Source organism: Eufriesea mexicana, unplaced genomic scaffold, assembly GCF_001483705.2.
Source record: "Eufriesea mexicana isolate 0111107269 unplaced genomic scaffold, ASM148370v2 scaffold385, whole genome shotgun sequence".
NCBI lineage: Eukaryota > Metazoa > Arthropoda > Insecta > Hymenoptera > Apidae > Eufriesea > Eufriesea mexicana.
In genome coordinates, this window is record NW_016908568.1 from 293,701 (window position 1) to 307,896 (window position 14,196).

General features: G+C 38.0%; 2 protein-coding genes across 3 annotated transcripts; one reads left to right on the forward strand and one right to left on the reverse strand.

Moving 5' to 3' along the window:
* Positions 1-460: 460 nt before the first annotated feature.
* LOC108545249 (apoptosis-inducing factor 3) lies at positions 461-3,862 on the forward strand. Of its 2 annotated transcripts, none has more exons than XM_017896773.1 (7): positions 461-667; positions 1,708-2,000; positions 2,080-2,416; positions 2,486-2,836; positions 2,902-3,113; positions 3,190-3,406; positions 3,488-3,862. In XM_017896773.1, the coding sequence occupies exons 1-7, from the start codon at positions 595-597 to the stop codon at positions 3,745-3,747; spliced, it is 1,743 nt and encodes a 580-aa protein (XP_017752262.1). In that variant the 5' UTR covers positions 461-594; the 3' UTR covers positions 3,748-3,862. The 2 variants fall into 2 exon arrangements, with proteins under 2 accessions (XP_017752262.1, XP_017752261.1); XM_017896772.1 differs by lacking the exon at positions 461-667 and adding an exon at positions 1,308-1,431.
* Positions 3,863-3,935: 73 nt separating this feature from the next.
* LOC108545265 (uncharacterized) lies at positions 3,936-4,734 on the reverse strand. The gene is made up of 2 exons (XM_017896794.1): positions 4,572-4,734; positions 3,936-4,314 (listed from the first exon to the last, which is right to left on the reverse strand). Exons 1-2 carry the CDS (start codon positions 4,628-4,630, stop codon positions 4,050-4,052), a joined length of 324 nt encoding a protein of 107 aa, XP_017752283.1. The 5' UTR covers positions 4,631-4,734; the 3' UTR covers positions 3,936-4,049.
* Between the last annotated feature and the right edge of the window lie 9,462 nt (positions 4,735-14,196).

Consider the following 14,196-nt stretch of genomic DNA (forward strand, 5'->3'; position numbering starts at 1 on the left):
AAAGAGTGTGACTGATGAAGAATGATGTCTGAATCATTGCAACAAATTGCTGTCAGTCATAATGTGTCGATAATCAGCAGTGTCTACCGTTGAAATCGATAGCTTATACGCTCCGAGATATAAATTGTAAAAGATTATTTACGAAATTCGATAATTAACGATAAGATTATATTATACCTGGTTAACCGGAGTTGAATTGAAATAAATCGATAAATAATTTCACATGTTGAATAATAAAAATTAATTTCTAATCTTCGCACTGAATATAAAAGCTACATTTTTTATTGATTAATTAATATATCGAGAATTATCGTTAATTTATTATAATCTATCGTAATTTAAACAAATATGTTAAAATAATTATATAGAAATATTTTCTTGATAAATTGTAATCTATTATTGTACGAATAAGTGAAAGTTTATCTCAAATACTTTGCTGCACAAATAACTCAAGGTCGTCAATCGTCACAATTGATCAATCCTTAGTATTATAAGTACAAGTAATCGTAAAAATCGAAGTAGTCAGTTGATTTATAAATATCGCGATAACACAACTGCGATATCACTTGTGAGTGACATTACTTTAACAAATCAATGGGTGGAAATAATTGTAAAGGACTTCTTCCAGGAAATTCTAATGCTGCGTCGGATAAATCGGTAAAGACAGGTGCGAATCATATTTCTTTGTTCTTAAGTTATATGTTTATAATTATATAATTAGAGATGTTGTTTGAAGCTCTATCGATATCTGCCTATACATTCTTATATGCTTACACATTCGATGCATGCCAAAATATAAAGTACTTCTTTTTCTTTCCTTTTTTTTATCTAAATTTAATTTAATAAATTTATATGAAATGTTCATAATTATATCGTATATGCACGGACATAGATAATTTAATAAAAATTGTATATAAAAGCAATATTGACTTTTCTTTTATATGAAATAGGATTCTTGATGGATTTTTACGTTAATAAATGAATCATCACGAAAATCAGGTGACACATATTAAGCTTCTTTTATTTTACGTTATTAATAGTCTATCTGTTGACCTGTTTTCTTATCTACTGATGCAATTGAGAAAACATAAAAATTATTAAAAGTGCATTACATGTATTGCAACGTAATATTTTTGCGTACAAATGTATGTATGTATGTATGTGTGTGAAATTTTTTGACGGTTTCACTACCCTTCTTATGACAATAAACTGGCCTTGGAATAACGTTTTGTATCACGAGTAATTTATAAAATTTCACCTAACGATATTAGTAATTACGATGAATAACAATAGAACATTTTGACAGTATGCGTCCATATGTAACGAGACAATGTATGAATTTAGTATATAATAGAATTTTTCGTGTTCGTTTAAATATAAATGACGGAAGAATGTCAGAATTACAGCCTGGAAGGAAAATTCATATCTGCAGTGAGTGTAACAAAGAGCAAGAAGATATTAGGCAGTCATATAATAGTGCAAAATGTTGTTGCAGTTGTGAGTTAAAAGCTTTCCGCTTGCGCGTCAACGATCATATTTACCGTAACACGTAGTTATATTTGATATTTATAAATACTTTATTTAATAAAATTATACAAATATTAGAAAGGCAAATTAACATATGCAATTAGGAAATATTAAATTTATTTTAACTGTAGATTGATGCAATTATATTTTTAATTGGATAATTTATACGCATTCACTTAGGTAAACCAGAGAAATATGATTACATTGAAGATGTGGTGTGTAAGGAAACGGATATTAAAGAAAATGAAATGAAACTCTTATCACTTGGACAAAATGGAGGGAAAGTTTTATTAATTAAACAAAAAGGAGAATTGCATGCTATTGGAACAAAATGTACACATTATGGAGCTTTGCTTCATACAGGAGCATTAGGAGATGGAAGAGTGAGATGTCCATGGCATGGTGCATGTTTTAATATTAAAACAGGAGATATAGAAGATTATCCAGGATTAGATTCATTACCTTGTTTCCAGGTATCTAACTATTCAAGTATATTTGTTCTTCTTTTTTTCCTCTGGATGGAGTAACATGTAACAAAATTTAATTAAATAGGTAAATGTGGATGACACTGGTCTTGTCCATGTGAAAGCAAGACGTAAAGATTTAGATCTCAATAGAAGGACAAAGAAGATGCACGAAAAAGATGCCAATAATGATACCACAACTTTAATAGTCGGTGGTGGACCAGCAGCTGCAACTTGTGCAGAGAGTTTGCGACAAGAAGCTTTCACGGGAAACATTATCATGGTTTGTAAGGAAAATGCATTACCATATGACAGAGTAAAAGTATCCAAGACATTCGATATAGATTTTGAAAAAGCAGTTTTGAGACCAGCTTCATTTTACAAAGAACACAATATCGAAATTAAATTGGGTACAGAGGCTACAGGTAATGAAATTACCGTCAAATCTTTTACTTCATGTGAATGCTTGTGTTTCACGATACAATTTGTTACAGGATTAAATACAATTGATAAAGTTGTTCAGTTGAGTAATAATGAAAAATTAAAATACAATAATTTATTTATTTGTACTGGAAGCGCACCCAGAATGCCTGACATACCTGGTGTTGATTTATCGAATATTCATGTGCTACGAGACTATACAGACTGTCATGCTATAAGTTCGAAACTATCGCAAGACAAACATATTATGATACTTGGATTAGGTTTTATTGGTATGGAAGCTGCTGCTTTTTGCGTAGATAAGTGTGCATCTGTTACTATCGTGGGAAGAGGTACAATTCCTTTGCAATCAGTTTTTGGAACAGATATCGGTAACAGAATCAAACATTTGTTCGAAGAAAAAGGTACTATATTAATATACAGCTTGATTTATATTACGAATAAAAACTAATCAAATATTATTTTCAAGGTGTTAAATTCATTTTCGAACGTAATATTGCACAATTTATTGCAAAAGAAGGTGGTAAACAACCGCAATCCGTGGGTTCAGTTGTACTTACCGATGGCGAACATCATCCCGCTGATATAGTGATTATTGGAATTGGATCTAGATTTTATACCGATTGGATAAAGGACTCTCCTATTCAAATGCTAGACGATGGTAGCATTGTAGTGGATAAGGTATATTAACGCACAATATCGAATGAATTTTAAAGAAGTACTTTTGAAAATGATAATATTTTATATGTAATTTTAGTACTTAAAAACAAACGTGGAAAATATATACGCTGGCGGTGATATAGCATATGCACCATTATTTGGCTCCGATAATATTTTAGCTGCAATAGGTCATTATTCCTTAGCGCATTATCATGGTAAAATAGCAGCATTGAACATATGTGGTAAAAATACTGTCTTGAATAGCATACCATTTTTCTGGACCACGCTATTTGGAAAGAGTTACAGATACGTTGGTACGCTTTGTTTTTACAACATAGTATACACGATCGAGGTTAAACAACATAGTTTTATCATACTTATTACAAATTCCACAGGATATGGGAAAGCAGAGAAGATAAGAATTTACGGTTCGTTAGAAAATTTGGAATTTTTTGCATATTATATGAAAGATGATAAAGTGATCGCTATGAGTAGCGTTGGAGCAGATCCCGTCGTAGCAGATTTTGCCAATTTTCTTTACGAAGGAATGACACTAACAGAAACAGACATTAATAAAGATGCATTTGGTTGGATGAGAAACAAACCTAAAGATTTACAGAATAGATTCCAAAATGAATCTATCGTAAGTGCATGAATTAAAAGAAAACAACAGTGAAAATTATCCATACTTGAAAAAGTATGGGTCTCATGCTAAGGCATCCAATGATATTACATTCTACAACATATTTTTGTATTTCTATAACTTATGTTTTCCCAGTAATTAACTTTTTTTTTTTTTTTTTCTGAACAATATTCCAAAGAAAATGAAATTATGCATGAAATAATACTATATTTAGCTTTTGTAATGTTTACATTATACATGATATTTTTATCTTATTCAACGATTGTTTATTTCTATCAAAATTAAAACTATTGTAAGCGTTTATATAATAAACATTAATCCCAGGCTTCGGCTACTGTTAAATGATTTAACCGATCCATGATAGTTACTTTTTTGTTAAATTTTTCATTAGTCTCTTCTCGCCATTTATTTACTTTGTCAAGATATTTTTGTACTTTTTGTTCCTTCATATGACCATGCGTTTGTTCAATAGTAAGATAAGGATGTCTAAGTAGTAACATATTCCTTTCTTCTCTCTCAAGATCTCGTTTAAACTCGATGATATCCTTTAAAGTTGGCTCTTTAATTTTACCATATTTCCTATATTTGCCGTAATATTTGTAGGTTATTAACGATATTGGTTACAATAACAAGTAACTATTTTAACTGATAACAGTAGAGTAAGAAGATTGAAGTAAGTTAATTTGTTTAAATAATATTTTTCTTACAGTAACAATGTTTTCTGTACTATAGTAGTTGATGTCAACTATTGTTACATTACGGTATAAGAATATAACGTACAACTCTGAAGAATAACCTCTAAATTTGACCAGAATCAAGGAGTTATTAGTACATACCCACGAAATCGATATGGAATTCTATGGACCTTATACAAAAGTATACTTGTAATACGCATTTCAATTACAATTTCCTTCTCTGTTTTGTTTTCAGTACAAAAGACTAAATTTTTCGTTTAACGTATATTTACGAATCCCCCGTAGCGACTACTTACATGTACGTATATCCATCTCTAACGACGTCATTTCCTCTGCGCAACGATTCTCTTTTTGAATATCGCGCAACTCGATTAATCGAACTTGGTAATCGAATTAAAATTAATACGACGTCGCGGTAGTAAGCAACAGCATTTATCATTTAATCAGAGGGAATGTTTTCTGGACCGTTATGGAATATCCTATTGGCGTTAATTACGTGTATCGTAAATATTTCGTAGAGACGAATATAACATGGTTTATTATATTTGGAAGATGTTACGGCGAGAAATACATATCGAACGTTTATATCGTTATTCGTTTGTGTCGTTAGTGTGGATAAGATCAGTGATTGGGAAAGAAGGATCATCAAGAAAAATGCAAAAAATCGTAATTCCATGAAAGAATTGATCTATTTGATAGCATTTCAAATTTAAGACAAAAAGAAAAGGTGATATTCTTATAATTAATAACAAACACGTTGTCAAATTACGAAGGAGGTTCACACATGCGATTTCCGCGTTTATACGCGAGGCTTTTGGTTTTCGTCACCATTATTTTCTCGTAAGTGTCGTCTGCCTGTCTCTCTCTCTCTCTCGCTCTCTCTCTCTCTCTCTCTCTCTCTCTCTCTCGTACTCTCCCTCTCACTCTTATTCTCATTTGCACTCTCTCTCTCGCTTATATTCTTCCTCCTTCTCTTATTTTCTCCTTATCCATTTCTTCTTAAATTATACATATATTCACGTTTGTGAATTGTCACTTTTATTCTTGGCATTGTTTGGTATTCAAAACAGGACATCGTTTTTGCAATATTTAATTAATAAATGTTTTTCACAATTATTTTATATCTGCATCCTCACTTTCGGTATTCGTTAATGGTAATACAATGTGCATAAAATTAAAAGGAAAAATAGATACAAGGATAGGTAGACAGACAGACGGACATAGATATATAGACAGAATGACAGACAGGCAGACTGACTGACTGACTGACTGACTGACTGACTGACTGACTGACTGACTGACTGACTGATTGACTGACTGACTGACTGACTGGCTGACCGATTGACTGACAGACTAACCGACTGATTGACCAACTGATCAACTGACTGATTGACTGACTGACTGATTGACTGACTGACTGACTGACTGACTGACTGACTGACTGACTGACTGACCGACTGACCGACTGACCGACTGACTGACCGACTGGCTAACTGACTGCCTGACTGGTCAATTAATTAACTAAATGGCTGACTGACTGACCGATTGACTGATTAATTCGTAAACAGATAGATAAGCAATTAGTCAGACAAACAGACAGAGAAACAGACAGGTAGACAAGTCCGACAGAAAGACAGGCAGGGAGGCAGGCAGGCAGGCAGGCAGATAAATAGGCGAGCAGATAAACTACACGGACAAATGGTGGACTACGCTATTCAATAACTCTGTGGCTTTCCTTTGAAACGATCTACGCGCATTAAATCCCTCTGTTGGTTTCACTTGTTTCCTATATAAATCGAATTTGAAATCCTTTCTATTCCGACACCCTTATTCAACCCCAAAATACGCTCACGCACTCGCGTCACGCATAATTTGCATAACATTCGTATCCCGTCAATTTTACTTCTCGTTTTCTTTACTTCGAGCATCGATACGTGGTATCGATTCACCGTTTGAACACTTTTATTTCTATTAGGGGAAACTGGGTGCCAGACTCGCCCCTCTTTCCGCTAAGGATTATCATACAATAATAATTAGAAAAATGTACAAAAATTCATAAAAATAGTAATAGTTACACAGTACAAATTACATCTGGGTAATTAGAGTAGTGTGATCGAGAAACGAGCATGAAAAATTACGGTTCCCTACTAATATTACATTTTGTATTTCGTGTGTATGTGTATGTGTGTTTCCCATTTTTTGTCGTCACGTATCATTTTAACGCTTTCTTCTCTCTTTTCTCCTTTCTTATCATTCCTTTCTATCATCTTTGTTAATCGACTTGGTTCCAACGAGTATCAATCGTCGTCCTCCAAAATCACGGTGGATTTTGGATTCAATCGTGGAATGACTTAGGCTACTCGTTCATTTTATTCCGCAACTAGTTACGTTCTTGCACGCCTACTCGAATCTCCTCTTCTTTTCCTCGGTTTCTTTTATTTTTCGTCCTCTTAATATATCAATCGCTAAATTTTCTTCGCACAAGATCACATTACGTACATACACGTATGTACATATCAGCGCAAAGCGAGATTCGCTGTACGCTCATGTTCGCCGATGTCGCCGATGTCGGCGACATCGATACACGGAAAACGATTCGGAAAACGAAAAGAAAGCGACGAAATGGTTGGACGTTAAAACGCGGTCTCGTAGAATTTTACGCGACCAGCGATAGTTTTGGTTAGGTTTCCCAACGAACAGACGAGCAGAATACTGCTCGGTAGTCTATTGGAGAATACCGAATACGTATAATAGAGTATGAAAGAAAGAAGAAAATGAAAGGGGACGAAAATGAGAGTACAGCGGATCGAATATTCCCTATATGTAGGACAGGTGTGGTACGACACGTGTACGCCGACGTGTATTCATTCCCTATAAACGTGATCTTAATTTTACTAATGCCACAATACGTAGTAGTAGTCGCCACACCGCTCTTGGCGAGATGTGGACGTAGTACAAACAGTGCCGATCCTTCCGAACCAAATGCAATTACCGAGGAAGCTTACGGAGAGCCAGCCGAAATCCTCTCTAAACTCTCTGATCGACCGTTCGATTCGGCCAGAGTATATCGGGTTTATCGTTAAAAAAGGAAGGATTGCCTCTCGTTCCACGCGGTCCCTCGTATATTATACGTATTCTCGGTTCAAGAGTCGCCTCGCGCGCCCGGAGATTCTTTCTCTCGCTTCTTCCCTTTTTTCTTTTTTTGCTTTTTTTTTCTTTAAAAACGTCTAAAAACTTGTCCTAGAAATTTTAAAAGAACATAGAGCCGCGTTCTCGAGAAGGTTGACCGTGTTCGCGATATATAGAAAGTGAGCGAACGATAATAAGGGGATCGCGCGAGACGAAGGCGAACAACCAGTGCCGGTAACATCGAGATCTCGATGCACCGATCGGTATGCACTCACCGGTATACTCACCGGTATACTCACCGGTACACGCGTCGCGAGCATCGCGCGTGTTCGCCCGTTTGTTCGCCGATTCGACTCGCCGTGCGATCAATTGCGATTAAACATATGCGAGTGCACACACAGACACATATACACGCAGCACGCACGTTCATACGTTTGCACGTCGCACGTTCGCACGTATACACGTATACACGCATACACGCATAGATGCATACACGCACAGTTCGAGCACCCCCGACACACGAGCTTCTCGTTCCTCTTCGCGAACGCGCGCTTTTATATACGCTCGCGCAAACTTTCTTTCCCCTCCCCCCTCACCCTCCCGCCAACCCACTCACTCTCCTCGAGGGAGAGCTACTTTCATTCCGCTTCCGGCTTTGCTCCCTTCGTTTGCTCGCCCCTGAATCCCTCTTTCGTCGTTAGCACGCGACGCGTACTAAAGGTGTACGCGCTTAGAACGTTAGTAGTACTCTGTGACCAAAAAAATAAATTCTATCGTGTACGTGCGCTATATTGGCTATAGTTAAGCTACGATTATGTCGCGATCTTCACCGTTGCATTACGATTCCACGATTTGCGATTTTTCGTACGCATTCTCCTAGCTTTTCGCCCATTCGAACGAGAGCCGAACGATTCGAAGAAGAAGCATCTCGAATCTCGTCGATTTCGTTTTCGTTATATTATACACGATCGCGTGCGTGCGACGCAACGACGCGACGTCGCGACGTCGCTTTACGCGCGGACGATCGCACCATCGATCGCTCCATCGATCATGCCATCTCGAACACGCGTAATCGCGACGAGCAGGAACGCGAATCGATATTATCTTAGCACCTTTCTCGCGACTTTCTCACTCGAATCGGACGATTAAAGACATCATCTCTCCGTTCTCCTTTCCAACGGACAAATTTCGCTTCGTCTCGAGACATAACGTACGGACGTACGTACAAATTACTTCTATTACTTCCCGTCCGAACTTTTCCACGACCATTTTTCCCATTTTCCATTCTTGTTTTCTTTTTTCGCTTACGAGCGTGCCGCGCAAACCAACAGAAATATCGATTTTTACTGGAATTAGGAAAAAGAAAAGGAAAAAGAAAGAACCTGTCGTTGCTTCGCGCCTTATCGTCATTCGACCGTCGTTTCCTCTTCTTCGCTTTCTTCCCGAGTCACCTTCTTCCGCATACATACGCGCGTGTGTCCTCCGTCTACGATCGTATCGCGCGGTTTAAAATCTGCCATTCTTTCCTTTCGCGGCAAGCGTCCTCACTCTTCGTTCCAACAACATCCATCTCGTGCATTTTCCATCAACGAGAAGAAAGACGAATCGAAACATTTCCACAAGAAGAAATAGAAATATCGCATACAATAGTATTGCTTCGACGTAATACTTAAATGCTAGTAGCCTTAGCGCGCGCGAATGCGGCGTTTAAAAGTTGACTTTTTAATCGTTCTTACACGTTAAGTTTACTCGAAGGTAAGACGAACGAATTCGTTTAAAAATGCTACTCGAACTCGTGAAGACGGTATATCGGGATACGAACGCAGAAAACGGTATATTTACTCGTGTGTGTATTTTTGTGTGTGTGTGTGTGTGTGTGTGTGTGTGTGTGTGTGTGTGTGTGTGTGTGTGGGTGTGTGTGTGTGCGCGCGCGCGCGCGAACTGTCTTTGCGTCGCGTTCGAGTCTTTAGCTCGTGTAATAAAATCCGAGAAAACGCTCGTTTCGTTAATTTCCCCGTTCGTACGCTCGACGAAATATCCGGCGATGCTTCGACTGCTCGAAATCGTTTTTCCCGAAGCGAAGTTCTAGATACGTCATGCTAGCGTTCAAAGTTTATTATCGGAGATTCTGGGAACTGAACCGAACCAAGTCCAGCGACGAAGTTTGGTAATAAGTTGCCAAACGATATTACGATATACGCGTCTACGTTGCGTAAAAGATCGTTGACCGTGATTGCATCGAGCGTTGGCGTTTATTACGAAAATTCTCGATGGAAAAGTATCGTGTAGAAAGGTAAAGAAGACACGTGTCGTTCATCTGTAAAATTTGCCTATTGGTAAAGTGTAACTATCGTATATGTAAATCTACGTACGTGACAGGCGAAAAGAGACGAATCGGCGCAACCATCAAATCAGAGTAGTTACTTACTTAAAGTTACGTTAAGCGTAATGTGTGCAATATCCTAAGTTTCGCAGCGCAATTTCTTTTTTGCAGCCGCTGTTTCCTTAGACGTATCCGTCGTCCTTTAACGTTTACTTTAATACCGTGACAAATAAAACGACAAAACTATTATTTCCCTGTTCGTTTTTCTCCCTTTTTCCTATCGTCTTTCTTTTCCTTCCTTCCTTCCTTCCTTCCTTCCTTCCTTGTCTTTCTTCCATTTTCACCCACCTCTGCGTTGCTGCTATCGTTGCACGCGTTTTCCTTTTAGCGATGGAAAGATGGAAAAAGTTTGTAGGCGATTTTTCATCCGAAACGAATCGGGGTCCACCTCGTTCGCTTTTTCTCCAAAGACACGCGGCCGGTATCGAATGTACTGTAACGATTGGCAAGATATCGCTCTGTCCGCTATCGTTGAAAGATCGTTTCGTAACGATCGAAATAGCGTAAAAATCGAAGGTGGATTTGATTCGTGTCAGTTCCGAGGCTACGTAACGTCTACTTTATATATAGATATGTGTAAAAAATTACAGATAGGGTACACGTAACTTTCACCGGATATAACACCGGAGAACATTCGATTAATTTTTCCCCTTTTCTTTTCTGCTTTCTTTTCCTTTCTTTTCGTTATTAACGTACAACGATATCGAACAAAGTCCTTCCGTCGTACACTCGATCGAGGTCCTTGGTACGGTTCTTTCGATCTTCGAATCGTTCGACGAGCTTATAGGAAGAAAGGGAGAAGGATGTGCTACGTGTGTGTAAACGGGTGTAGGTGTGCGTGTGTGCGTGCATGTGTATGTAAATTGTACGTAAATGTACGGTAAGCGTGTGTGCGAGTATATGAAAAAAAAGAAGACACGAAAAGAAATCGTTGAAATATGCGTAATTTGCATTTAACTGTAGTACGGATAGAAATTCATTAACAAAACAGAAAAATACGAAATAAAGGAAACCAAGTCAACGTTGCTATATCCAAATACAATAATAAAGTACTCGAAACTTTTCTCGGTTACAGACGAGCTAAAGTACCCTTAACGTTACCAACGATAATAAAAATGTGTTTAAAAATAAAGATCATCATACAACGATATACGCTATTCGCTACAATAACGTGGACAATGTTAAATTACAGGTGAACGTAGAAATAACGTACAAAAAGGATTTCTCGAATCGTGTAAATAGTCTCTAAATCAGTAGGACATTTAGATCGCGTTAATAATACCTATCGGTTTTTATCAAAATTCAAGGATCGAGATACAAACAAAGTCTTTTACGAATCGAAAATAAAAACGTTTTCTCGTTCGTTTCGTAATTTCCGTGCAACTTTCGTGGATCGAAGATTGACTAGTAATATTCTTGCTTTCGCGTTTTCTTTTTTCCTTTCCCTCTTTCTCTCTTCTACTTCTTCTTCTTCTTCCTCTTCCTCTTCCTCTTCCTCTTCCTCTTCTCCTTCTTCCTCTTCTTTTCCCTCTTTTCCTTCTTTTCCTTCTTTTCCTTCTTCTTCTTCTTCTTCTTCTTCTTCTTCTTCTTCTTCTTCTTCTTCTTCTCCTTTTTTCTCTTTTTTTTTTTTTACTTTTTCTCTTTTTTTTTTCTTCGATATTTTTCCTAAGAAAATCTCCGTCGATATACAAGACGCGACCCTCGACGATTATATTTACAAAACGCGACAAAGATTTATTACGACGCTCGTATCGTATCCGATGCAGCGAAATATGAAAGAGCATACGTTATTAAAAATAGAAATGCAGTGTAAGAAGGGGTAAAATCGCGTCTTGCATCACGACAGACGTCACGTTCGTTCGTACGTCGTTTTACCCAGAGGTGGGCAGAATACTACCACTGGTATAAAAAAATAAAGATGATCGTTAAACGAGCTCCGCAAAAAATTGCTTTAATAAAAAATTATATCTTTCGAGAGTACGAAACCTCGCAGCTTGGTAACTTCAAGTTAAGACTTAAGTTGCACTTGTAAGTTTCCTCTAATTTCACCATCGTCGCGGTCGATTATATTACAAAATCATAGAAATTTCCGTTTATCGTTATACGCTAGGAAAAAAGGGGCTATCTTAAGTAAACGGTAGTATTAGTAACAGGAGTCTCCTATCGTAACTTACGAATACAAACGGTGAAATTTTTACGATAAAAACAAACGTCGACGTATATAAATGTACATAAAAAGATACGTACAAAGGCGAAACGACATTTAAAAAATTCAATTTCGTCTCCGCTATTATAAATTTCATTCATTCCTTCTTCTTTTTTTGTGTTTTTCTTTTTTCTCGCTCTCTCTCTCTCACTCTCTCTCTGTCTCTCTCTCTCTTTCTCTCACTCACTCGCTCGTTCGCGCTCTCTCTCTCTCTCTCTCTCTCTCTCTCTCTCTCTCTCTCTCTCTCTCTCTCTCTCTCTCACACACTCTCTTCTTTTTTTAACATTTTTTCAACTTTTCTCGTACGATTTTTAATATCTAAGAGACGTTAGCTATTTCCCGTAAAAATTTTCACAAATCAAAAGCAGTCAGACTTTCTATTTCTACGTAAAAAACGCATGCACTGTGCCCGCCTCTGGGATGCACTTAGCTCTTTATTTCTACTTCCCGCGCTCTGTCTCGCATTCTCTCTCTCTCTTTTTCTCACTCTCTTTCGTACTCTCTCGAGCTTCGCTTCAAGCACACGTTCTTACCAAGCACACGCACGCGTAAAAACATTCGCGCAAGCTCTGCGTCACGTTATTTTCTTGCCTGTTTCTCCGCTTTTCTCCTATTTCTTTCTTGCGTGTAAACTTTATTCTTCGTCTCCGAGGTCTGGTTAAAAAAATAAAAAAATATCTTCTTTCCTCTGTTTTCGTAATAACATTCGCTCACTCGTGGATTCTCCTTCCCTCTATCATTTTGCTCTCTCGCACACACTCTCTCTCTCTCTCTCTCTCTCTCTCTCTCCCATTTTCTCCGCGACATTCTCACTCTTTCGCTTTCTTTCGTCCGATAAGAACATTGCACGGTTCCCAGCTCCAGCTTATACTGTCTTATAGCCTTATCACGTTTTACGCTCTATGTGTCTCCGTTAAACATATACACGTGCATACATCGAACTTATCGCTATACCACATTTCCATTGAACGCATCCAGACTGTTGGTAGCTGCGCAATGGCGCGTACCGCGACCGCGATCGATCGGTCGATCGATCGATTCGTTCGATCTCTTCCACGCGCGAGCTCGTGCGCGAATAGTGCGCGAATAGTGCGCGAATAGTGCACGCGGATCGACGCGGATCGAACGAACCGCACGGTACATGCCGTGTACGAGCACGTACCGACAGCGCTACCGATCAACGATCGAATCGCGTAGGATCGGGCCAACGAAATTATTTGGTAGACGAGTGAAACGCGGGGACACGGAATGGCACGTGGTTCGTTTCACCATGCCAAACGTTCCAGTTTCTCTCGACGCGACGCAATCTTTCCACCTCGGGTCAGATACGCCTGTACCGGCAAAAATACCTTCTAGTCGAATCGATGACGAATCGTCGATCGAAGGATCCTTTATCGCGCGGTCCATACCGAGAACGCGTCGCTGATCCGAGGTTTCGATACGATGTCGCGTAACGAACGCAACGCATAACCAGAGATCGAGTTCGATCCGAGAATCTTACCCTGTTTCTCGTTATGGCCGTTGCTCCGCTTTTTCTCCGTTTTTTCTCCGCTCTTTCTCCGCTTTGTTTCCGCACCGAATCTACGCTCCTACCGGTCTCGTGCTATATACGCGTGTCGACCTGTACGTTTCCTAACGTGCACGTGTCCATGTATACATCAGATGTACAAATATGTTCGACTGTTCTTTGGTACATGCAGTTATATGCGTACATCTACAGTAGACACTCTAATAGTAATAGTGGTAGTAAAAGTAGAAGCAGAAGTAGAAATAGAAATAGTAGTTTGTAGTAGTAGTAGTAGTAGTAATAGTAGTAGTAGTAGTAGTAGTAGTAGTAGTAGTAGTAGTAGTAGTAGTAGTAGTAGTAGTAGCAATAGTAGTGATAGTAACAGTAAGAGTAGCAGTAATAATAAAAGTAGTGTAGTAATAGTAATAGTAAAAGTAATAGTAGCAACAATAGCAGTAATTGCAATAGTAGTAGTCGTACTAGTCGTAGCCATAATTAATAATAATAATAATAATAATAATAATAATAATAATAAGAATAA

Excerpts from the sequence above, each read along its gene's own strand:
- LOC108545249 (XM_017896772.1), top strand. The coding sequence starts at position 1,308 with ATGCGTCCATATGTAACGAGACAATGTATGAATTTAGTATATAATAGA. Across the intron at positions 2,001-2,079 it reads ATTCATTACCTTGTTTCCAG|GTAAATGTGGATGACACTGG; the intron begins GTATCTAACTAT and ends TTAATTAAATAG. Across the intron at positions 2,417-2,485 it reads ATTGGGTACAGAGGCTACAG|GATTAAATACAATTGATAAA; the intron begins GTAATGAAATTA and ends AATTTGTTACAG.
- LOC108545265 (XM_017896794.1), bottom strand. The coding sequence starts at position 4,630 with ATGCGTATTACAAGTATACTTTTGTATAAGGTCCATAGAATTCCATAT. Across the intron at positions 4,315-4,571 it reads ATTCCATATCGATTTCGTGG|GAAATATGGTAAAATTAAAG; the intron begins GTATGTACTAAT and ends CGGCAAATATAG.